The 20,075-nt window shown below is 38.1% G+C and overlaps 1 protein-coding gene across 6 annotated transcripts in view; it reads right to left on the reverse strand.

Annotated features, from left to right (window-relative positions):
• Window positions 1-20,075, reverse strand: part of LOC105756932 (rho GTPase-activating protein 24-like) — a 382,387-nt gene that overhangs the window by 276,255 nt on the left and 86,057 nt on the right. For 5 of the 6 annotated variants that reach the window (XM_023724708.1, XM_023724703.1, XM_023724704.1 and 2 more), the window contains exon 2: window positions 2,812-3,011. In XM_023724708.1, coding sequence (XP_023580476.1) covers window positions 2,812-2,991 — 180 coding nt within the window. In that variant the 5' untranslated portion in view covers window positions 2,992-3,011. Of the gene's footprint in view, window positions 1-2,811; window positions 3,012-7,418; window positions 7,528-20,075 lie in introns of those variants that run through there. The other variant, XM_023724705.1, reaches the window with a different exon arrangement.

A 20,075-nucleotide genomic window follows, 5' to 3' on the forward strand; every position in this document is an offset into this window, starting at 1 on the left:
CAATAAAAATAAATAAATAAATAAAAACAGTACAAATTTAATAATTCAAGGTTCTGAAAAAAAAAGTTAAAAAAATAAATAAAAATAGAAAAAAATTATCCAAAAACTGGAAAAATGTTTAGAATGCTGACCTATGAGTGACAGAGATCATGGATATATTATTTTTTTTTTCTCAAAAATTGGCTACATTCATAAGTTTTCTATGATGAAATTCTGGACAGGAGGGACACAAATTTCAAGGACTGCAATACTTTCATTTTAGAGGTACATTAATCAGTTGATTCACTATCTTTCTTTCACTGTCTGGAAGCCAAAAACAAAGAAAAAACAAAAACAGATTAAGTTTTATTGAACATTTCTAGCTAGTTAGGAAGGGTTGAATGGACATAAAAGATGATCCAAAAGAACAAACAAAAAAAATCCAAAGTTACTCCCCCCGATTTTTTACTGCCTTATTAATAGCAGACATTTAACAAATAATATGTAGAAAGAACAATTAAGAAAGTTTTTGGGGAAAGAAAGTGTAAGAATTACTACATATAAGAATTAATACCTTCTTGTCAATACTACTATTTTGTTAATTTTAGTTATTATAAGTCTACATATATTAGTGACATATTAATATCAAAATACTATTTATTCTAAAAACATTATGAATTAAAAGTAATTTTCATATGGAGGCAGATATTTATTTGAATTAATCAGTAGTTTATGCCTATTCTTGTTTATATTGCCAGTATTTAATCAAACCACAACAGCTGCATTGTGCTATGTACTATGATCCTGTGGATCTCAAAAATAAATAGTATAGACTAGCAGATCAATATAATATGATAATATCTCCTTCGGACAGTTTAGGGCAAAGTTCCTCAAACTGAGGTTCATTTGCATATTCTATGTCATCTGCAAGTTCTCAAATTTGAGAAATAATGTACTTGATCTTAAGCCATTGTACCTTACCTTCATGACTAGAAGATACGCTAAGCTCACCAAACAGTCAAAATATTGGTTTGGTTGCTTTTAATTCTCCACTGACTAGACTTCTGCACCCTCTGTTTGCTCATCTCATCCCCTGTATTCATCCTGGGTCATGTCTACTTAATTGTTTAATTTGTAGTCATTCTGGTTAACAACACAGCCCGCCCCCACCCCCGCAAGCCAGAATAAGAGTTTATATGAGAAAACATTGAATCTTTTCTGTCCAATGCATTGCTCGTTGTCAAAATCCCCACTCTGGATCATTTAAGCACCTGCTTCAGGTTCTACCTTTTTTCACATTCATCTGATCCCTTTCTCTAAGTTTGGTAAAAAATGATTTTATGTTCAAGATAATACTTAATTTGGAGCATTAAACAAGGTACAATCAAAAAGAACCCTGAACTGTGAGATAAGGGACAAAGATTCCACAGCTTTGCCTCTTATCTCTATATGACCTTGAACATGTCATACCATATCTCTAAGCCACAATATTTTCAACTGTAATGATAATCCTCATATTCCCTACTGGTTTGTTATGCCAAATTAAGTAACAAATACAGAAATACACCATTAACTATCCTAAGTGACACCAGTATGGGATATTCTCATTAGTTTATTTGTGAGGTCTTTGGCAGAGCCCATATGAACTCAACCTACCTAGATGTAAATCATGGCTCCACTATCTGTTTACATTTGAGTAATCTGCATAATGTTCTAACACTTGGTTTTCATGCACAAATAGGGATGGTAGTATCTACCTGATAGGATTATTTCAAGCATGTCATAATATAATACATGTAAATTCTTAGCCTGATGTCTGGCCCTAGTAAAAGCTCAAAAACTGTAGCAATTTCAAAAAACAATCAGGGTTTGTATCATGTACTGTCGTTGCTATTGTTAATTAATTTAGTGAGAGGAATGAGAAGCTGGTGAAACTAAAATGCTTCAGGAATTTAAAACACTAAAGCAGAGCCCTGATCCAGCCCCTAATTACGTTTGTGAATTTAACACCAGAGGAAATAGTCTCAGGAACACTCTGTTAGAGATTTTATGTAAACTCATGTAACATGTGGTTTACCAGTACCGTGTGGATGTGGATGGAGGGTAAGCACAGAGGTGATGCCTCCGCTGGAATTCTCCTTTCATGAGTTGATAAGCAATGATCACAGAGGAGAGAGTTTATTTAGAGCTACAAGGAGAGATGACTTTTCCTCTCTCTCACTGCAGTCTAGAGACTTGTGGCTGAGAAAACGGTAAGTAGGAAAGCAAAGAAAAGACTGCTAAGGAACCACAAAAAAGCATAGAGCCTATTCTCAGAGGACTATATTGTGCATCCCAGTTGAATGTATCAAGTACAGTTTAGCACCACATCTATATTTTACGTCTGTTAAGGTGGAGGGAAGCCCTAGAGAATTGCTGCTGAAGATGTCTCAGAAATTACTGAAAGTTGTGTTTATAGTATTCCTTCAAATTTTTGCTTTCAGTGTATTCCTGAGAGAAGAAAAGATGTTTTGGCTACAATATATGTCTTCTAGCAGATGTCTATTAAAATTGTCTTATGAAAGAAGTTTTCCCAAGTGACTCAGACATTCTATTTGAGCTTAGTAAAAATTAAAATTTATATTAGACAAGTATAATGCGCTGCTTAGCCTCAATTAGCAAGTTCACCAACTCTCAACCAAAGCAAACAATGGGAAAAAGTGCAAAAAATGCCAATGAACTGAGTAAGAGCCAAGGAGATTGGGACAGCCTCAATCTCCATTGGTTTCCAGCAAATCCTTCTGCTGCTTGGATTCCTCAGGCCTACAATGCATTTTATTTTTTTCTACTTACCAAGGGCTTGGTTTCTTCTTCATCTTTGAAATAATAGAGCTGATCTCCCTTGAGAACGAACCAGCGGGTATGCCAAGTCTTGACAAAGCCTCCTTGCTTCCTCAGCCACCCACACTTCATGCCACTCTGCTGCCCTTGGCCTTGCTGGGGGTTCTCCCCAAAGTCATTGTTCTCCTCCATTATCAAGCTGATGGACTTCCCTATTTAGCAAACAAGGAGAAAAGGCAAGAATGAGGTGCTCTGCTATACTCCATTTCCTCTTAAACCTTACCTGTCCATAAATAAAGGGGAAGAAGATAAAAAATGTATACCAGCTCACTTGCCAAATTTCTAGAATCAAGCCACAGACCTGACAGCAACATGCCCAAGAAAACTTGGAGAGCTTTTCTTGTCTTCCTGGTTTCTTAAGTGAACTAGGTGATGATTTTTTTTTTTTTTTTCTGAATAGAGCTAAAGAAATGGGAAAGTTCTGTAGGTAATACGTTAAGAAGCAATTTTTGAAAGCAAACTAAAACAAGCAACAAAAGCCTGATGCTCATCATAATGGACCCCAGTGTCTGTGTGCATTGATTCGCCTGTCTCTGCGGGCCTCTGATTATCTGAGCAAGCCCTAGCCTGACACATGCTAAAGTTTAAAGAGACTATTTAAAAAACTTCAATGGAAGACATTTGTTTTGCATATGTGAAAATTTCCCAAGATGCATCTGCCTCCCTAACCCCAAACTAGCCCCTTAAGAATTTCTTTGGCTGATTAGGAATTAGTACAGCTGAAAAAGTTTAGAGGAAAAAAAAAATCTGCCTGGCAAATCAAATTTCCTTCTCCTTACATCCACCCTCAACCTTCAGGAGTAAATGGTAAACTCCAGTCAATTACATGGGGAAGAGTATTTTAAGGTTCTGTATAAGGCCATATATAATATACATAGCGATAATATGGGTTTATCATAGGGAAAAGGTTAATCAACAGATGAGAAGCTTAAGTGCCACAGTAAGAAGAGAGGAAGTGGTAGGCTTTCAGAGACAGCCAGAGATGAGTGGTTAGGAGTAAAAAGAAATTTTCCTGTCCCAAAGGTTTTCTCCAAATTCTTGGTAATGTTTATTTCTAAGCATTCACTCAGGAAGTGAGCAGCCTGCTCTCTCACTTGTGTTTGAGGAGTGCAGAGTACGCTTACAAGGATACAAATTAATTAACAAAACATGGACTACTCCTGTTTACGCATACGCAAAGCCTCTATTTTATTTTTTTTCTAATTGATTCCAGGAGACAAGTAGTCTTTCTTTCTAGTTTTTATTTTCACCACTGATTTTTCAATCAATTTATATATATAAAATTCTGTTGAGTTCCTGGTAGGCGCAAACAGTTAAGCACTCAACTATTAACCCAGAGGAACCCCCGAAGACAGGCCTGGCAATCTGCTTCCAAAGGGTCACAGCTTTGGAAACCCAATGTAGCACAGTTCTACTCTCTACACATGGAGTCTCCATGAGTCAGAATTGACTTGCCGGCAACTAACAAAAACTACAACAGTTATAAATTCCACGAACCTTCCATCGTCAGCCCTTGGATATTTATTTGTTCCTTCCTTGAAGGTGCAGGGTCAAATGTTCCATTGTCGGTCTTCTAATTTCTTTGAGAAAGTCACTGGTTGGTGCAGCACTCAGCTGCTAACCAAAAGGTTGGCAACTGGAATATACCCAGAGACATCTTGAAAGAAAGGCCTGTCGATCTACTTCTGAAAAATCAGCCATTGAAAACCCTATGGAGCACATTTCTCTGACACACCTGGGGTCTCCATGAGTCAGAACTGACTCCACGGCAGCTGTTTTGATTTTTTTTGGTTTCTTTTAATTTAGTTTTGCCAACCCATTTGCAAGAATAAAGCAAAAATTTTGGTTATAATTACTTCCTATTTTTAATTTCAACTGTCTTAGTAATTTTGCATCTTCCATTGACTGTGATTCAAGTCTATCTCCATCTTTGCTTTTATCTTCAACTCTTTAAACTGCTCTTAAGCTTCAGATAGGTTCGCTTCACTACTCTCTGTCTCATTCAACATCCTTTTCCTCCCTCTTTTTTTTGTACTGAAACACTCTTCTAATTAATAGTCCACCTAGTCTACAAAACATCTTGAAACATCCTTTGCTTTATGGGGTATTCCCAGGACATTAACAGCTTACTGCAGGAAACTCAGGTGTGTGCATATCAGATCATGCCTGATGCTTCAAGATTGTTATGCCCTTAAGGCACGAATTTTCATCTCTTTTCTTACACAATATTTGACCTTGTGAATAGAACCAAGAAAAGCCCACTCTCAATGAACAATAAATACCATAATATAATTTAGATAATAAGTATACTTTTTAGACCACCTTAAATAATCTGGTTTTGTCTGTTGGTATTTAAATTGTTCACATGTACACAGCTTGCTATTCCAATTCCATTTATTTATTCTTTGACCAAGCATCCTAACTTATAAAGTTGAATAAGACCTTAAAACAAATACATCTCGCGCACACACACACACACACACACACACACACGAATGCATTATACAACAACAAATTCTTTCTTTTGTTTTTTTTTTTCTACTAAATTTGAAAAAAACCTCTCTAAAATGCTTGAAAGTAGTTATCAAACTACCATCAATAATATAAAAAACACAAGTGGCCACTTCTCCTATTGTTCACTACTAATGCCTCAGTAAAAAACGTGTGCATGTAAGAACATGGTTTATGATTTTTCTTGTGTATGTTTTTTATAAGTCTAGTTAAAACCAATGACATCACTGCCCACCGAACTCTTGGACATAAAGCTTATATCTTTATGAGTTCATAATGCAACAGAAAGTTTTAATAATATTAATTGTAACAATTAATTAAAACAGAAATAAAAACAGATTGTATCATACCCCTAAGGGGAAAAAAAATGCCACAGCTATTGCTAAATGAGTAAAATTAAGTTTTCCTAAAATAACATGACTTATAGAGCAGAGGAGCCCTGGTTGCTCAGTGGTTAGAGCGCTTGGCTGCTAACCAAAAGGTCAGCAGTTTGAACCCACCAGCTGCTCCTTGAGAGAAAGATGTGACAGGTGGCTACCATAAAGATTTACAGCCTTGGAAACACTTCAGGGAAGTTCTACTCCATGCTATAGTGTTGCTGTGAGTAGGAATAGACTCAACGGCAGTGGGTTTGGATTTTTGGAGGAATTTTGATATTTACAGATAAATTAAGGGGTTCAAATTTTACTCCTCATCTTTACAATGAGGATTGATCATTCGGAGATCATTCCTGAATACAGTCCCTTCTAGCACTCTAAAATCTATAATCTCTGCAATGCCATAAGCATAGGGACACCAGATATCCTTAACACTTAGTACAACATCTGGAATATGGTAAAGCTAAATAAGTGTTTGATGAGTTAATCAATCTTGCAATAAGTTTGGTGCTAGGTGTCTAAAAGTGAACAAGATCACCCCCTGAAGCCTGATCCTCTCAAAAACTTGGTCATAGTAAACGATACAATGAAACCCTGTGTACAACAGAAGAAAACACTGCCCAGCCCCATGCTATCCTCATGATCATTGTTATGCTTGAGCCCACTCTTGCAGCCACTGTGTCAAGCCATCTCATTGAGGTTCTCCCTCTTTTTCAATGAGCCTCTACTTTACCAAGCATGATGTCCTTCTCCAGGGACTGGTTCCTCCTGATGACATGTCCAAAGTATGTGAGATGAAGTCTCACCATCCTTGCTTCTAAGGAGCATTCTGGCTGTACTGCTTCCAAGACAGATTTGTTCATTCTTTTGGCAGTCCGCGGTATATTCAATATTCTTCACCAACACTATAATTCAAAGGCATCAATTCTTCTTCAGTCTTCCTTATTCATAGTCCAGCCTTCACGTGCATATGAGGTGACCGAAAACACCATGGCTTAGGGCAGGCGCACCTTAGTCCTTCAAGTGACATCTTTGCTTCTTAACACTTTTGAGAGGTCTTTTGCAGATGATTTGCCTGATGCAATGCATCATTTGATTTCTTGACTGCTGCTTCCATGGGTGTTAATCGTGGAACCAAGTAAAATGAAATTCTTGAAAATTTCAAACTTTTCTCCATTTAGCATGATGTTGTTTATTGTCCTAGTTGTGAAGATTTTTGTTTTAAGTTGAGGTGTAAAGTTTTTTTGTTTTTTTTTTTAATTTTATCTTCTGCCTAGATAATTCTAATATCCTTCTGACTGGCCTCATTGCTTCCATTTTTAGCCACAGACACAAATCCTCAGGCACAAGCTCACACATATTTCATGCTCCATAAAGCAGCAAAAAAAAAAAAAATGTTGCCCTCAAGTCAATTCCAACTTAGAGCGATCCTATAGGACAGAGTAGAACCGCCCCATAGCATTTCCAAGGAGTGGTTGGTGGATTCTAATTGCCGACCGTTTGGTCAGCAGCCGAGCTCTTAACCACTGTGCCACCAGGGCTCCTAAAGCAGCCAAAGGGGGCTTTTAAAAATTTAAATCAGATAATGGTTCTCTACACTTAAAAACTTTATTGTCACCCTCCTCCCCCTCTCCTGCTCCATCAGACTTATTTCCAAATCCAATGTCTTACCTTGGCTGATAAGGCTCTGAATCATCTGGCATCCGTTTACTTCTCTAACCTATAATCTTACGCCACTTTCTCCAAATTCCTCCCACCCCCCTGCTACACACACAAACACATACACATAAATGCACTGATGCAAGCAACCACACCAGTCTTCTTTCAGTTCTGAAAACACCCAAGCTTCTTTCTGCCCTGAGTCTTGCCACTCACTCATCTATGTGCCTAGAAAACTCTGCCCCATGCTCTTTGCATGGCTGACCCCTTCTCGTCCTCTGAGTCTAAGCTTAAAACCTATTTCCTCCAACAAGCCTTCACTAAGCACCTAATGAACTAGCTCCTCTCCTGTTAAATATTCTCTGTCACTCAACCCTATCTTCTGTCTGACACTTCTCTAAATTGCTATTTCTTCAGTTGTTTATAGTCTATCACCCCTCCAGGAGACCATAAGTTTTGTGAGTCAGGAGCGTGGTTTTCCTCACCAAAATACACCCAATGCCTTTAATAATGTTTAGTTCAGTCTAAGGGGCCCTACTGGTGCAATGGTTAAGTGCTCAACTGCTAAACCAAAAGTCACTGCTTCCAACCCGCCAGTGGCTCTGCAAGAGAAAAGACCTCGCCATCTGCTCTATAAGGATTGCAGCCTAGGAAACCCTATGGGGTAGTTCTACTCTGTCATATAGGGTCACTATTAGTCAGAATCGACTCGACAGCACAATAACAATGGTTTAGACTCAGTAAACATTTGTTCAATCAATGAATGAAGCTGTGTAACAACCACAATAGAATTTCTACAAAGAATATGACGGAAATTGCTTTTTAAGTGCACTTAATGCCTTAAATAAGATTATTTATTTTAAGAAACTTGTTTTTTTTTTTACTTTGGCAAACAATACTTAAATTAGCATGAAGATTTTCTTAAACACAATGATAAAATCATCAAACTTAAGAGAACCTGAAATTGGTCTTTACAAAGAAACATAACCTTCAAAATTTACACTTTTGAGCCTTGGTAGGAAATACATTTATCCAATTGTGGTTTAGCACAATTTACAAAACACAATTTAGTCACTCGAATTCTCAGGGAATGATTTAACTGAATCTCCACTGGGAAAGTATTTTCACTGTGGTCAGGCCAAGACAGCTGGGTGGTACATGAGATTACAAAATACAGCTATCAATTTAAGCTTTTAGCAAATCAACATAACAATGACATAACAATAACATAAATAAATTGTTACTCCAAACTAAAACAAAAACAAAATTGGAAGTTAACTTGTGTCTTCATATCAGTCTTAGGAAAAAGCCTTAATGGTGGCTACTGTTCCAAGGTGGGGCTTAGAAAGGCCCCATCATTTGATGGCCTTGGAGCTTTGAATTGTTTTCCAGAGGTAAAAACTGGTTTGTTCACATACTCCTGTGATTCTTTTTATAACCAGGTAAACTAAAAGCACTGCAATATGACATGATATAATAAGAGATGAAATTCATACTCCTAATGGAATTTTCTAAAAGTCAAACAGCCACACACATAGGTATTTATATTTGTCACTTAATTTCAACAAAGAATATGTAAACATCCATATAAACAAAGATGGATAAAAATAGAATGTCCTATGCAATAGAGGTACAGTGTATTTGAATTTAACTTACATAGATTCAACTACAGGTGTTCAGCAAACGCAAGAGATGGAAGGAAAGGGCTAAATAGATAGAGAAAAGGGAGAGAGAAAGAAGAACTTAAATAGCTCAAGCAATTCCACCACAATCCTCCCATTCCTCTCAATGAACATAAGCTCCCACAGCAAGTGTGAGGTGGGAGAAATGAATCTGCATTCCTCCAGTCAGCGTCAGCTCCCTTGGCCTCAGGTGGCATACCTCCCGCAGAATGTGATCCCAGAGTTTCAGAGTTCACATGGCTTATGGTCCTTCAACACAAACAAACTACTCCAGTTGTTCAATCAAAGAAACAGTGATCTGTTCTATTGCTGTGGGGGGGGGGACGGGACTGGTAGAGATGGGAAAACACTCCAATTTTTGAGAGATGTATGGGACTTTCAAGAGTAATTCTGATCACACTCAATTATCACCTTTTGTGTTGTCATTAGAACTACAGATAGGCAATGTTTATCTGAATTCTACTCTTGCTTATTTAAAACAAAAAACAAAAACACTCTCTTTTGAAGCTGTTGCTAACTTGCTGGTTTGTCAGCCAGCAGGGCATTTTATTGAGCTGTGTATCTAAATGCTAGCATATAGACTCTCTATAAGTAATGGCTCATACAACGAAAACTTACACAGGGAATAGGAAAGCTTGTGTGTATACCTGAATGTGTGTATGTGTACACATGTGTGTCCATGTATGTATGAATGTATGTGTGTATATATACATGTGGGAGTGTATACATCGTATGCGTGTATTTCCCCCAGAGAAGAAAAATTTTAAAAGCAAAATATTTGTTGAAACTCTCTTCTCATTTTCCACAACTAACTGCCATGCCACTGGAAGACACGTAAGTATACTCCTGCAGATTTGACATTTCTTGATGAAGCACACAACATAGCAAAGCTTTACCATAGAGTGCATTAAACAACCTGATCATGGTATCATTACAGTCAATCTATAACTGTAATTGTTTACCTGATTTAGAATCTAAGCTCTCTAATCTTCTAAGTATTTAAATAATTTCTGGATAAAATTACTTGACAATTATTTTTATGGTGTAAGGCAGTCCCTACCTAACTGTTTTAAAATTCCCAGCCCTCTACTTTAGCCCAGCTGTAAATGTTGAAGCCTATTCTACCAAATATTTTCTTTCGCCATCCTCCAACTCCATCTGGATTTCCCCTGGGTGCTACCAATGATAAGTTTATTGCTCCAAATCCTGGTGAGCTGTAGCATTAAGAAGCTGGTGTCCCACCTGGAACCCTCTTACCTGACATACCAGCAGGTATGAATGCCAGATGTGAACAACTCACAGCTTCCCCCTTCCCTGGAGAATTGTTCTCACCAAAGGGGGAATCTCCTGGGAGGGTCTACGCCTCACAAAGCCCTCCCAGAGAGCTCAGCATATGATGAACTAGGAGGAGGTGGGTACAAAAGACCAATCTCTTTGCCTCAGCGGGGACTAACACTGTATTGTAATATGTGCTCCAGAGCTTCCCCACTGGATTAGGCCAAAGCGAGTTTATAATTAACTTTATTTCCCTCATCTATAATGCTTCCTTCACTTCCTTTCTCCTGAGATCGCTCCCCTAATAAATCACGTGAACAAGAATTCTCATCTTCACCTCCACTTGTAAGGAATCTGACCTTAGACTATCTCAAATTACAGTTGCTTCAACATTTGTCACCTTCACCTCTCTTTCTAACCTCACCTAAAGTAATAATATCTCAACATTGAATTTAGTACCATTCCGTCTTGTCAAACTTGGCAAAGCCTACCATTGCTTTCAAGTTTCTGCCTACTCTCCATGTCCAAATCAGGTCATCTTAATACTCATTTTCTCTGGTAGGAAAGCCAGGAACCCAAAGAAAAAGAATTGTCAATAGATTATCCTAGTTTATAGAAGGCTGGCTGGAAGCAAAACTGTGGCAAAAGAATGCTATGAGGGAATGCAAGAATTAATAGGTGGACTGAAAGTAGATGGAAGCATAGGTGATAGCAGAGAGACTAGTTAAGAGTAAGGGAAAAACGTATTTCCATCATTAAAGTCTAAACCTCCACGTTCTACTTGGTATCAGACATTAAACTATGTGTTTCAACCCAAAATAAAATCATGTATCATACACGCACACACACACATACGCATATGTAGGCAAATGAAAAGAGAGAAAGCAATAGCTTTAGAATTTATCTAGTGACGACTCTGTTTAAGACCCAAATCCAGGCCCTCACATCTTTTCCTGGATAACGGTAATGCCTTCTACTTATTCTCATTGATTCCATTCCTATCTCAGTGATATGATACATTCTCTCCACAGCAGCCAGAGTGATCTTCTATAAAACAAATCAGGTCATGTAACTACCATGCTAAAAATGCTCTAGTAATTACTCATTTACACTTCGAGCAAAATCCAAAGTATCTGCCATGGCCTACAAGGTCCAGTATAATCCCTGCCCACCTCTTCCGCCTTATCTTACATCACTTCTCACATGGCTCTCTGTATTCCAGACACCCTGCTAGCCTCTTAGGATCTTTGCCCTTGCTGTTTTGTCAGCTAAAAACAACAACAAAAGCTGCCCTCGAGTCTTTGATTGACTAACTCCTCATCATTCAATTCTCAATTCAAATGTTACCGTATTAGAGAAGCCCTCCTTGACCACTTTTGCTAGCATCACTCCCTCCCTCATCACACTCAGTCATACATCTCATTTTATTTTATTCTATTCACAGCACATAAGAATCTCTTGTTTTGTTCTTATTTGTTTATCTCTCTTCCCTTCTGGCAGGTGAACTCCTTGAGGTTGATGGTCCTCTAAGATGTGAGAATAGCAGAGGGAACACAGAGTGTCCATTAAATACGTAGCTATTGATTGAATGCATGAACATCTCCTAAAGCACAACACTATCAAAAAACATAAAATTATAAAATGATAAAAAATAGATCACATGGCTAAAAATTTATACAAGAGCTTCTGTGTACAGAAGCATGTATAGAAGGCCTTGCAAGTTTATACATTTACCTAAAATATGTAGAAGGAAAGATTAAAGAACTAAATCTTAGTGGCTTGTTTTAAGGGGAAAAAAGTAAGTGCTCACTAACAAAACTGAAGAGTGAAGAAATGTTCATTTTTTGCCCTTTACTATATCAGCTCTTCGCGTGAAAAATGAGTCAAACTCTAGTTTCTACAGGGAATCATCACTGTCACAATATTGTGAAGGAGCTACTGGAGGTTGTTTTAACGCTGAAATGAATTCTAGGAGCCTGAATCTGTTTTCAGAAAGCAAATGAATTTCTTAAGTTACCTTGAAAGGCCTTGTGTTTTCACCCCTGGCATTCCTATTGCCTGAACTTCATGACTGACTTCAACTCTTCTAAGAAAACTTCCCTGGTACTAACATCACAACCCATCTAGGCTAAGTCCCCCTCCCATGTACGCCCATATCACCTGGACATAACCTTTTTCTCAGATGGGCCATGCTTGTTACTTTTTAGTATTCTACACTAACTAAACTCCTTGAGGGCATGGGCTCCTGGAAACCCATCAGAGTAACTGGCATAATGTGAACACAGAATGGTTTGTTGAATTCACGGGTGAATAAACGAATGAATGAATCTATCGGTCAGTCTTTTAGGCCTACTAGAATTTACCATACAGGCCTCAAGGCTCCCCAGGGTACAGTGCAAAAATCCTGAAACATGCGAGGTTACTAGAGACCAATGAAAGACCTTCACCCCAAATTCTCCCATCTAAACCTAACCCAGAATGAAGGCTGTGGAGCTAAAATGATCTTCAGAAGCAATTGAGCAAAGTAAACTGACATTTGTCTAGTGGATGCTACCGTTAATCATGATTTGAGTCAAAAAATAAATGTTTTCTTTTAAAACTGAAGGGTGTAAGTGCTAAGAAAACAGGCAAATTCAATAAAGCCCACCAGTCACGAATGCGGTTTAAAGTAGTCACCAGAAGAGCATACCTGAGGGAACTTTAGCAGTAATAATTTTGCAAATATGGAGTTATTTTCCTGAGGAAATTCTAAAATATCCTTTTGCTCGATTCATTTGAAATTAAATTGTCCAAAACATCAGAGAATAGACAATAGTAGAAAATTATGCATATGTTGGGATGGATCGGGACCATTGATCTACCTTTTACATGTTAAGCTTCAATATTTCCATATTCATTTGGTAAGAAATCAAAATGACTTAATGGAATGAACTGTTCAAACAAAAAAAAAACTCGAGTATTTACTTTGGTTTTGTTGAATATTTTATGCCTCATACTCTGTAGAGAGAATCTGCTCTCTCTTAAGGAGGTTTTAATTCAACTAGGGAGAAACGTACTTTAATATATACTTAGAAGTGTTCCGCATCACCACACTGTTACCTGAGGAATAAGTTATGAAAACAACCATCGGAATCTCCAATGCTGACCACCTGAGTAGAAACAAAAATCAAAATAAAACAAACAAAACACTTCACTATGATGGGATTGAGAGGGGAATGACAGATACATGGCATTGTATTGTTCTTCAAGCTCATGGCAGACGTTATTATCACAGTTCTCTTTCCGAAGAACCTGTATGCACCACCAGATGTCTTTTCCATAGAACACTCTAGGCAGCCACACCCCATCAATCAGAAAGGAGAGGAAGACTCTTCGTTACTTCTATTCTGTAAACAAATCAAGAACTGAACCTTCAATTCCTCAAATGTAAAATAGAAATTAGGTGTGCCACTAAGGAGAACATCATTTGAAATGGAGAAGAACAAAAAAAAAAGAAAGTTAACTTCTTTTAATAGAAAGAACTAATAGCTTGCTGGAAGTTCTAAGATGGCACCCTGGCCAGTGCAAACAGTTAACACATTCAGCTGCTGACTGAAAGGTTGGAGGTTCAAGTCTACCCGGAGCAGCCTCAGATGAAAGTCCTGGTGATCTACTTCCAAAAAATCAGCCATTGAAAACCCTATGGAGTACAATTCTACTCTGATACACACAGGGTCATCATGAGTCAGAGTTGACTCAACGCCAACTGTTTTGTTTTATCATTGCATCATATGAACACAAGGAACAAAAAGAAACAGATCTGAAGCAGGGAAAAGAAAAGAGGGCTTGGATGTTCCGTCTTCTTTATTAATAAATCCAATCTTTTATACGCCCTTAAAAATATAATCGGAAAACTGATTTTATAAACATCTCAATTTTTACCCTTTTTTATGTCTCTCCCCTCTCTCACCAATAATTCATTAGTAAAATTTGTCTGGAAAAGCTCTAACCTGGCTCAAGGAACTAAGAAAAGACGTTTGTCACGCCTAAATCTTAAAAGTAGTGAAATTAGAAATCTCAAAGCATGGGGAGCCATAGCAGCAATAAAGGAGAGCTTCTGCATATGTTGGGCAGAGTAGGGGGAGCAGAGTTGAAGCCAGCAGGATACTAAGAGAGACAGGCTCAGCTGGACCTCTCACAACAAGGAAATAACTTCTGTGCCTATACTTTATAGAGTCCCCCCATCCCTGTCCGCTGATGGTCATATATTTTTAAGCTCAGATAAAAGCTTGTCTGAAACATTCACTACTTTTAATATTAGGTGCTTTAGTGAGTCCAACCCAGAAATATTAGACATGCTGTCGATTACATTATCATTTCAAGCCTCTCTATGGGGCCAGCTTTTTATTCAACCACACTTCAAAGAAAATATTTTACAAGTGGGTAACTTGGTCTGAAACAGTCATTTGTCTGCAATGAACTCTCAAGTTTTCGCCTTCAAATGAAAGCCCCGTGGTACTTAATAATTTCCAATGGGGACTGCTGCTTCTTTGTCAATTAATCCTGTGAGCTGAACACCATCAAGCTTGCTTTATAAGCACAGGAAAATTACTAGACTCTCTAAGTATATAAATCTTGCCCTAATCACTGAACCACAGTTTCTCTCCTAATGGTTATTATATTGAAGTACTGACAATATAATTTTCTCATTAGAATTTAAGGAAGGTGGGGGAGAGGACGTCAAAATGAAGAACAATCTGATTGCTATATCACTTTATTTAGCATCATTCATATCATGGTGGATTTTGATGTGTTAAGCTGTGATCTTTGATGAAGTATAATATATAACTCACAAATATGTGTGTGGAGCCCTGATGGCGCAGTGGTTAAGAGCTACAGCTGCTAACCAAAAGGTCTGCAGTTCAAATCCACCAGCCTCTATTTGGAAACGCTATGGGGCAAGTGCTACTCTGTCTTAAAGGGTTGCTACGAGTCAGAATCGACGAGATGGCAACGGGATGTGTGTGTGTGTGTGTGTATTCGTTGTGTTGTTGTTAGGTACTGTTGAGTCGATTCTGACTCAAAGCGACCCTATGCACAACAGAACAAAACACTGCCTGGTCCTGCGCCATCCTCACAATCATTACTGTGCTTGAGTCCATTGTTGCAGCCACTGTGTCAGTCTATCTCATTGAAGGTCTTCCTCTTTTTCGGTGACGCTTTACTTTACCAAGCATAATGTCCTTCTCCAGGGACAGGTCCCTCCTGATAACATGTCCGAAGTATGTAAGACATAGTCTCACCATCCTTGCTTCTAAGGAACATTCTGTTTGTACTTCTTCCAAGACAGATTTGTTTGTTCTTTTGACAGTCCATCGTAGATTCACTATTCTTCCCAAACACCACAATTCAAAGGCATCAGTTCTTCACTTTTCCTTATTCATTGTCCAGCTTTCGCATGCATGTTGGGCAATTGAAAACACCATGGCTTGGATCAGGCGGATCTTAGTCTTCAAGGTGACATCATTACTTTTCAACACTTTAAAGAGGTCTTTTGCAGCAGATTTGCCCAATGCAATGCATCTTTTGATTTCTTGACTGCTGCATCCATGGGTGTTGATTGTTGATCCAAGTAAAATGAAATCCTTGATAACTTCAATCTTTTCTTCATTTATTATGATGCTGCTTATTTGTCCATTTGTGATGATTTTTGTTTTCTTTATGTTGAGGTGCAATCTGTACTGAAGGCTGTGGTCTTTTATCTTCATCAGTAAGTGCTTCAAATCCTCTTTGCTTTCAGTAAGCAAGTTTGTCTCATCTGCTTGAGATCAATTAATTATTCAATTCATATTAATGAGTGACTATTAGCTATCAAATAGTGCCTGTCCTGAAAATACCAATTCCCAAACTTAAATCCTGGGGTTATGTTGTTGTTGTTGTTAGCTGCCCTTAAGCAGGTCGGACTTACGGCAATCCAAGCAGAACAGAATGAAATACTGAAGGCTGTGGTCTTTGATCTTTATCAGTAAGTGTTTCAAGTCCTCTTCACTTTCGGCAAGCAAGGTTGTGTCATCTGCATAACACAGGTTGTTAATGAGTCTTCCTCCAATCCTGATGCCCCATTCTTCTTCATAAATCCAGCTTCTCGGATTATTTGCTCAGCATATGAGTGAATAGGTATGGTGAAATAATACAACCCTGACACACACCTTTCCTGGCTTTAAACCACACAGCATCCCCTCGTTATGCTGGAACGACTGCCTCTTGACCTGTGTACAGGTTCCTCATGAGCACAATTAAGTGTCCTGGAATTCTCATTCTTCGCAATGTTATCCATAGTTTGTTATAATCCACACAGTCAAATACTTTTGCATAGTCAATAAAACACAGGTAAACATCTTTCTGGTATTCTCTGCTTTCAGCCAGGATCCATCTGACATCAGCAATGACATTCCTGGTTCCACATCCTCTTCTGAATCCAGTTTGAATTTCTGGTAGTTCCCTATCAATATACTGCTGCAGTCGCTTTTGAATGATCTTCCACAAAATTTTACTTGCATGTGATATTAATGATATTGTTCGATAATTTCCACATTCAGTTTGATCATCTTTCTTGGGAATAGGCATAAATATAGATCTCTTCCAGTCAGTTGGCCAGGTAGCTGTCTTCCAAATTTCTTGGCATAGACAAGTGAGCACTTCCAGAATTGCATCCATTTGTTGAAGCTTCTTGATTGATATTCTGTCAATTCCTGGAGCCTTGTTTTTTGCCAATGCCCTCAGCACAGCTTGGACTTCTTCCTTCAGTTCCATCAGTTCCTGATCATATTCTACCTCCTGAAATGGTTGAACGTCAATCAATTCTTTTTGGTATAATGACTCTGTGTATTCCTACCGTCTTTTTTTGACGCTTCCTGAGCAGTTTAATATTTTCCCCGTAGAATCCTTCACTACTGGAACTCAAGGCTTGAATTTTTTCTTCAGTTCTTTCTGCCTGAGAAATGCCGAACATGTTCTTCCCTTTCGGTTTTCTATCTCCATCTCTTTGCACTTGTCATTACAATACTTTACTTGTCTTCTCGAGCCTCCCTTTGAAATATTCTGTTCAGTTCTTTTACTTCATCATTTCTTCCTTTTGCTTTAGCTAACTGAAAGAGCCAGTTTCAGTCTCTTCCAGCATCCATTTTGGTCTTTTCTTTCTTTCCTGTCTTATATACCTCATGTAAATTGAACACATTTTACTTCTTCAAATTATCTACTTAATTCACACTTCACTTTTTGATAAACTGAATTGCAACCTATATTTACTGCAAAGTTTCACCTGAATAAATTTAATCGGCAGTTTGGTGAAAGACAAATCCAATATATTAAAAATCATTTTTAAAAATAGAAAGTTGTGGTAGGGCATATTTATTTGGAATATTCATGAGCCTAGCTTTGAATAACCCCCTCCCCCTCATACCACGTTGTTCTAGTGAGTACCACCACCCTACTCCACAACCCCACTGCTATATGGATGGGGATGAACTTATTACTCATAGGACCTGAGCTCCCTAGCAATAATGACTGGCCCAGGAAATGGATGTGACCTAAGCAGTGTCAAATGAAGTCCATCCTTAGACTGACATAGAGACACTGGAAGGATGAGCATGGGGGGCTGACAGCAGTCATCCTCCCTCCCACACAGAGTGAAGCTGTCTGCAAAACATACCCCTACCCATAACTAAGAAATTCCACTTCTAGCCATTTAACCAAGAGAAATGGAGTCCACATGTCCACAAAAAATTTATATAAAAATGTTCAAAGTAGTTTTACTTATATTAGTCCCAAATTGCAAATAACCCTAATAATGCCCATCAACGTGTATATTGATAAATTGTGATAGAATCATACAGTGGGATACTCCTCAGCAATAAAAGGAAACAAACTTAGAGATATACATAACAACAATGATGAAACCCACAGTCATATAATGAGTGAAAAAAGCTAGATACAAAAGAGTATACACTCCATTATCCTATTTATATGACATTCTAGGAGAGGCAAAATGAATCTATGGTCATAAAAATTAGAAAAGTGATTACTCTTGAGAGAGTGGATTGACTAGAAAGGGGCACAAGGTAACTTTCTAAGATGATAGGAATGTCATGTCTTGATAGAGACATGAGTTACATGAGTGTAGACTTGTAACTTAAGACTTGTATATACATTTCATTTAAAAAACTCGAAAAAATTTTTAAATTCTTGTTAGTAGATTTTCTTTATAACCTGGATATGGGATACCAATTCTGAAATTACCTTCTATATATATTCTAGGCTGAGCAAATGAGTATATATATTCAGTATAGTAGGAATCCAGGTTTCGACTGTTGGAAAGGAATTTACATATATAGAAAGGGGAAATACTAGAAGGTATCCTGTGGAATTGGAAATATCAGTCTAAACTTATGGTGTTTAATGAATAAGTAGATACAGAAATAAATTTAGACATATGTTTACCAATGCTGTTCCTTGAGAGGACCTAAAAGTAATAACACACTAAGAGCAATGAGTACACCTAGCATCCAGATTTGGACTTATAAATGCCATTCACTTCTAAAAGGAATTAGGGCCACTTGGATAAAAGTTAGATCCCAGGGCTAGAGCAGGGTAAGTCCAAAACGATTCTAGAACAACACGTACCTGAAAGTAAGGAAGTATTCAAAGAATATAGGGAGTGTCAAAAGGACATAGGCGCTAGCTTAGTGTGGCTTTCATGGGCCAAATCTGGGGCAATGTGAACATCTGAATAAATAGTAATTGCTATGGATCATACTCAAAGAATAAAACAAGAATTTGTAGGTCTTACTGATATAACAGAAGAGAGAGAGAGAAAGGAAGGAAGAGAGACATGAGAAAGCTCTTCCTTTCAGTAGAATACCAATAAATATGGAAGGGATAACTGAATTATAGACTTCACTAATGTATGTAAAAACTAGTAGGTATAAGTTTGATGAGGAATGAGATATTTACAAAATCTCAAAGTATCTCCCCACAAATTACTCATTATTTACAAAGAGGAAAATAGGAACTTTATTGTGGAGAAACCAGGCAGACTCCTTGTGAGCAAAGTTTACATCATAAATATTGGAATAAACCATCATCACATATCTCCTGACATGATATGTTGAAAAAGACATAATATGACTTCTGTGATATTTCTGCCAAAATCACATAACCTGAATCTAATCACGAGGAAACATTAGACAAACCCAAATTGAGGTTTGCATGGTAAGGACCAGCATGAATCCAATCCCCAAATTCCAGGCTTCACATTCTCACTGCTCCATCCTCATCACCAGCCACCCCTGCAGTTCTCTCTCTGTCTTTCTCTTTCATTAACCCTAGCAGCCCCATGATAGGTCAGAAATCATAAGTTAAAAGGACATCATCCTTTAGATTGCCAAATAGGCAGATGTCAGCCGCAGGCCCAAGAGTCCACATGACACCCTTAATTTCTTACCTGCTAGCTCCTACTGTCCCTTTAGGTTCAATAATTCACTGGCACAACTCACAGAATTCACAGAGTATACCTGGGGCCCTGGTGGCACAGCGGTTAAGAGCTCGGCTGCTAACCAAAATGTTGGGAGTTTGAATCCACCAGCTGCCCCTTGGAAACCCTACGGGGCAGTTCTACCCTGTCCTGTATGGTCGCTATGAGTCGGAATCGAATCAACTCGACGGCAACAGGTTT

The sequence above is a fragment of the Trichechus manatus genome, unplaced genomic scaffold (assembly GCF_000243295.1).
Source record: "Trichechus manatus latirostris isolate Lorelei unplaced genomic scaffold, TriManLat1.0 scaffold00257, whole genome shotgun sequence".
Classification (NCBI taxonomy): Eukaryota; Metazoa; Chordata; class Mammalia; order Sirenia; family Trichechidae; genus Trichechus; species Trichechus manatus.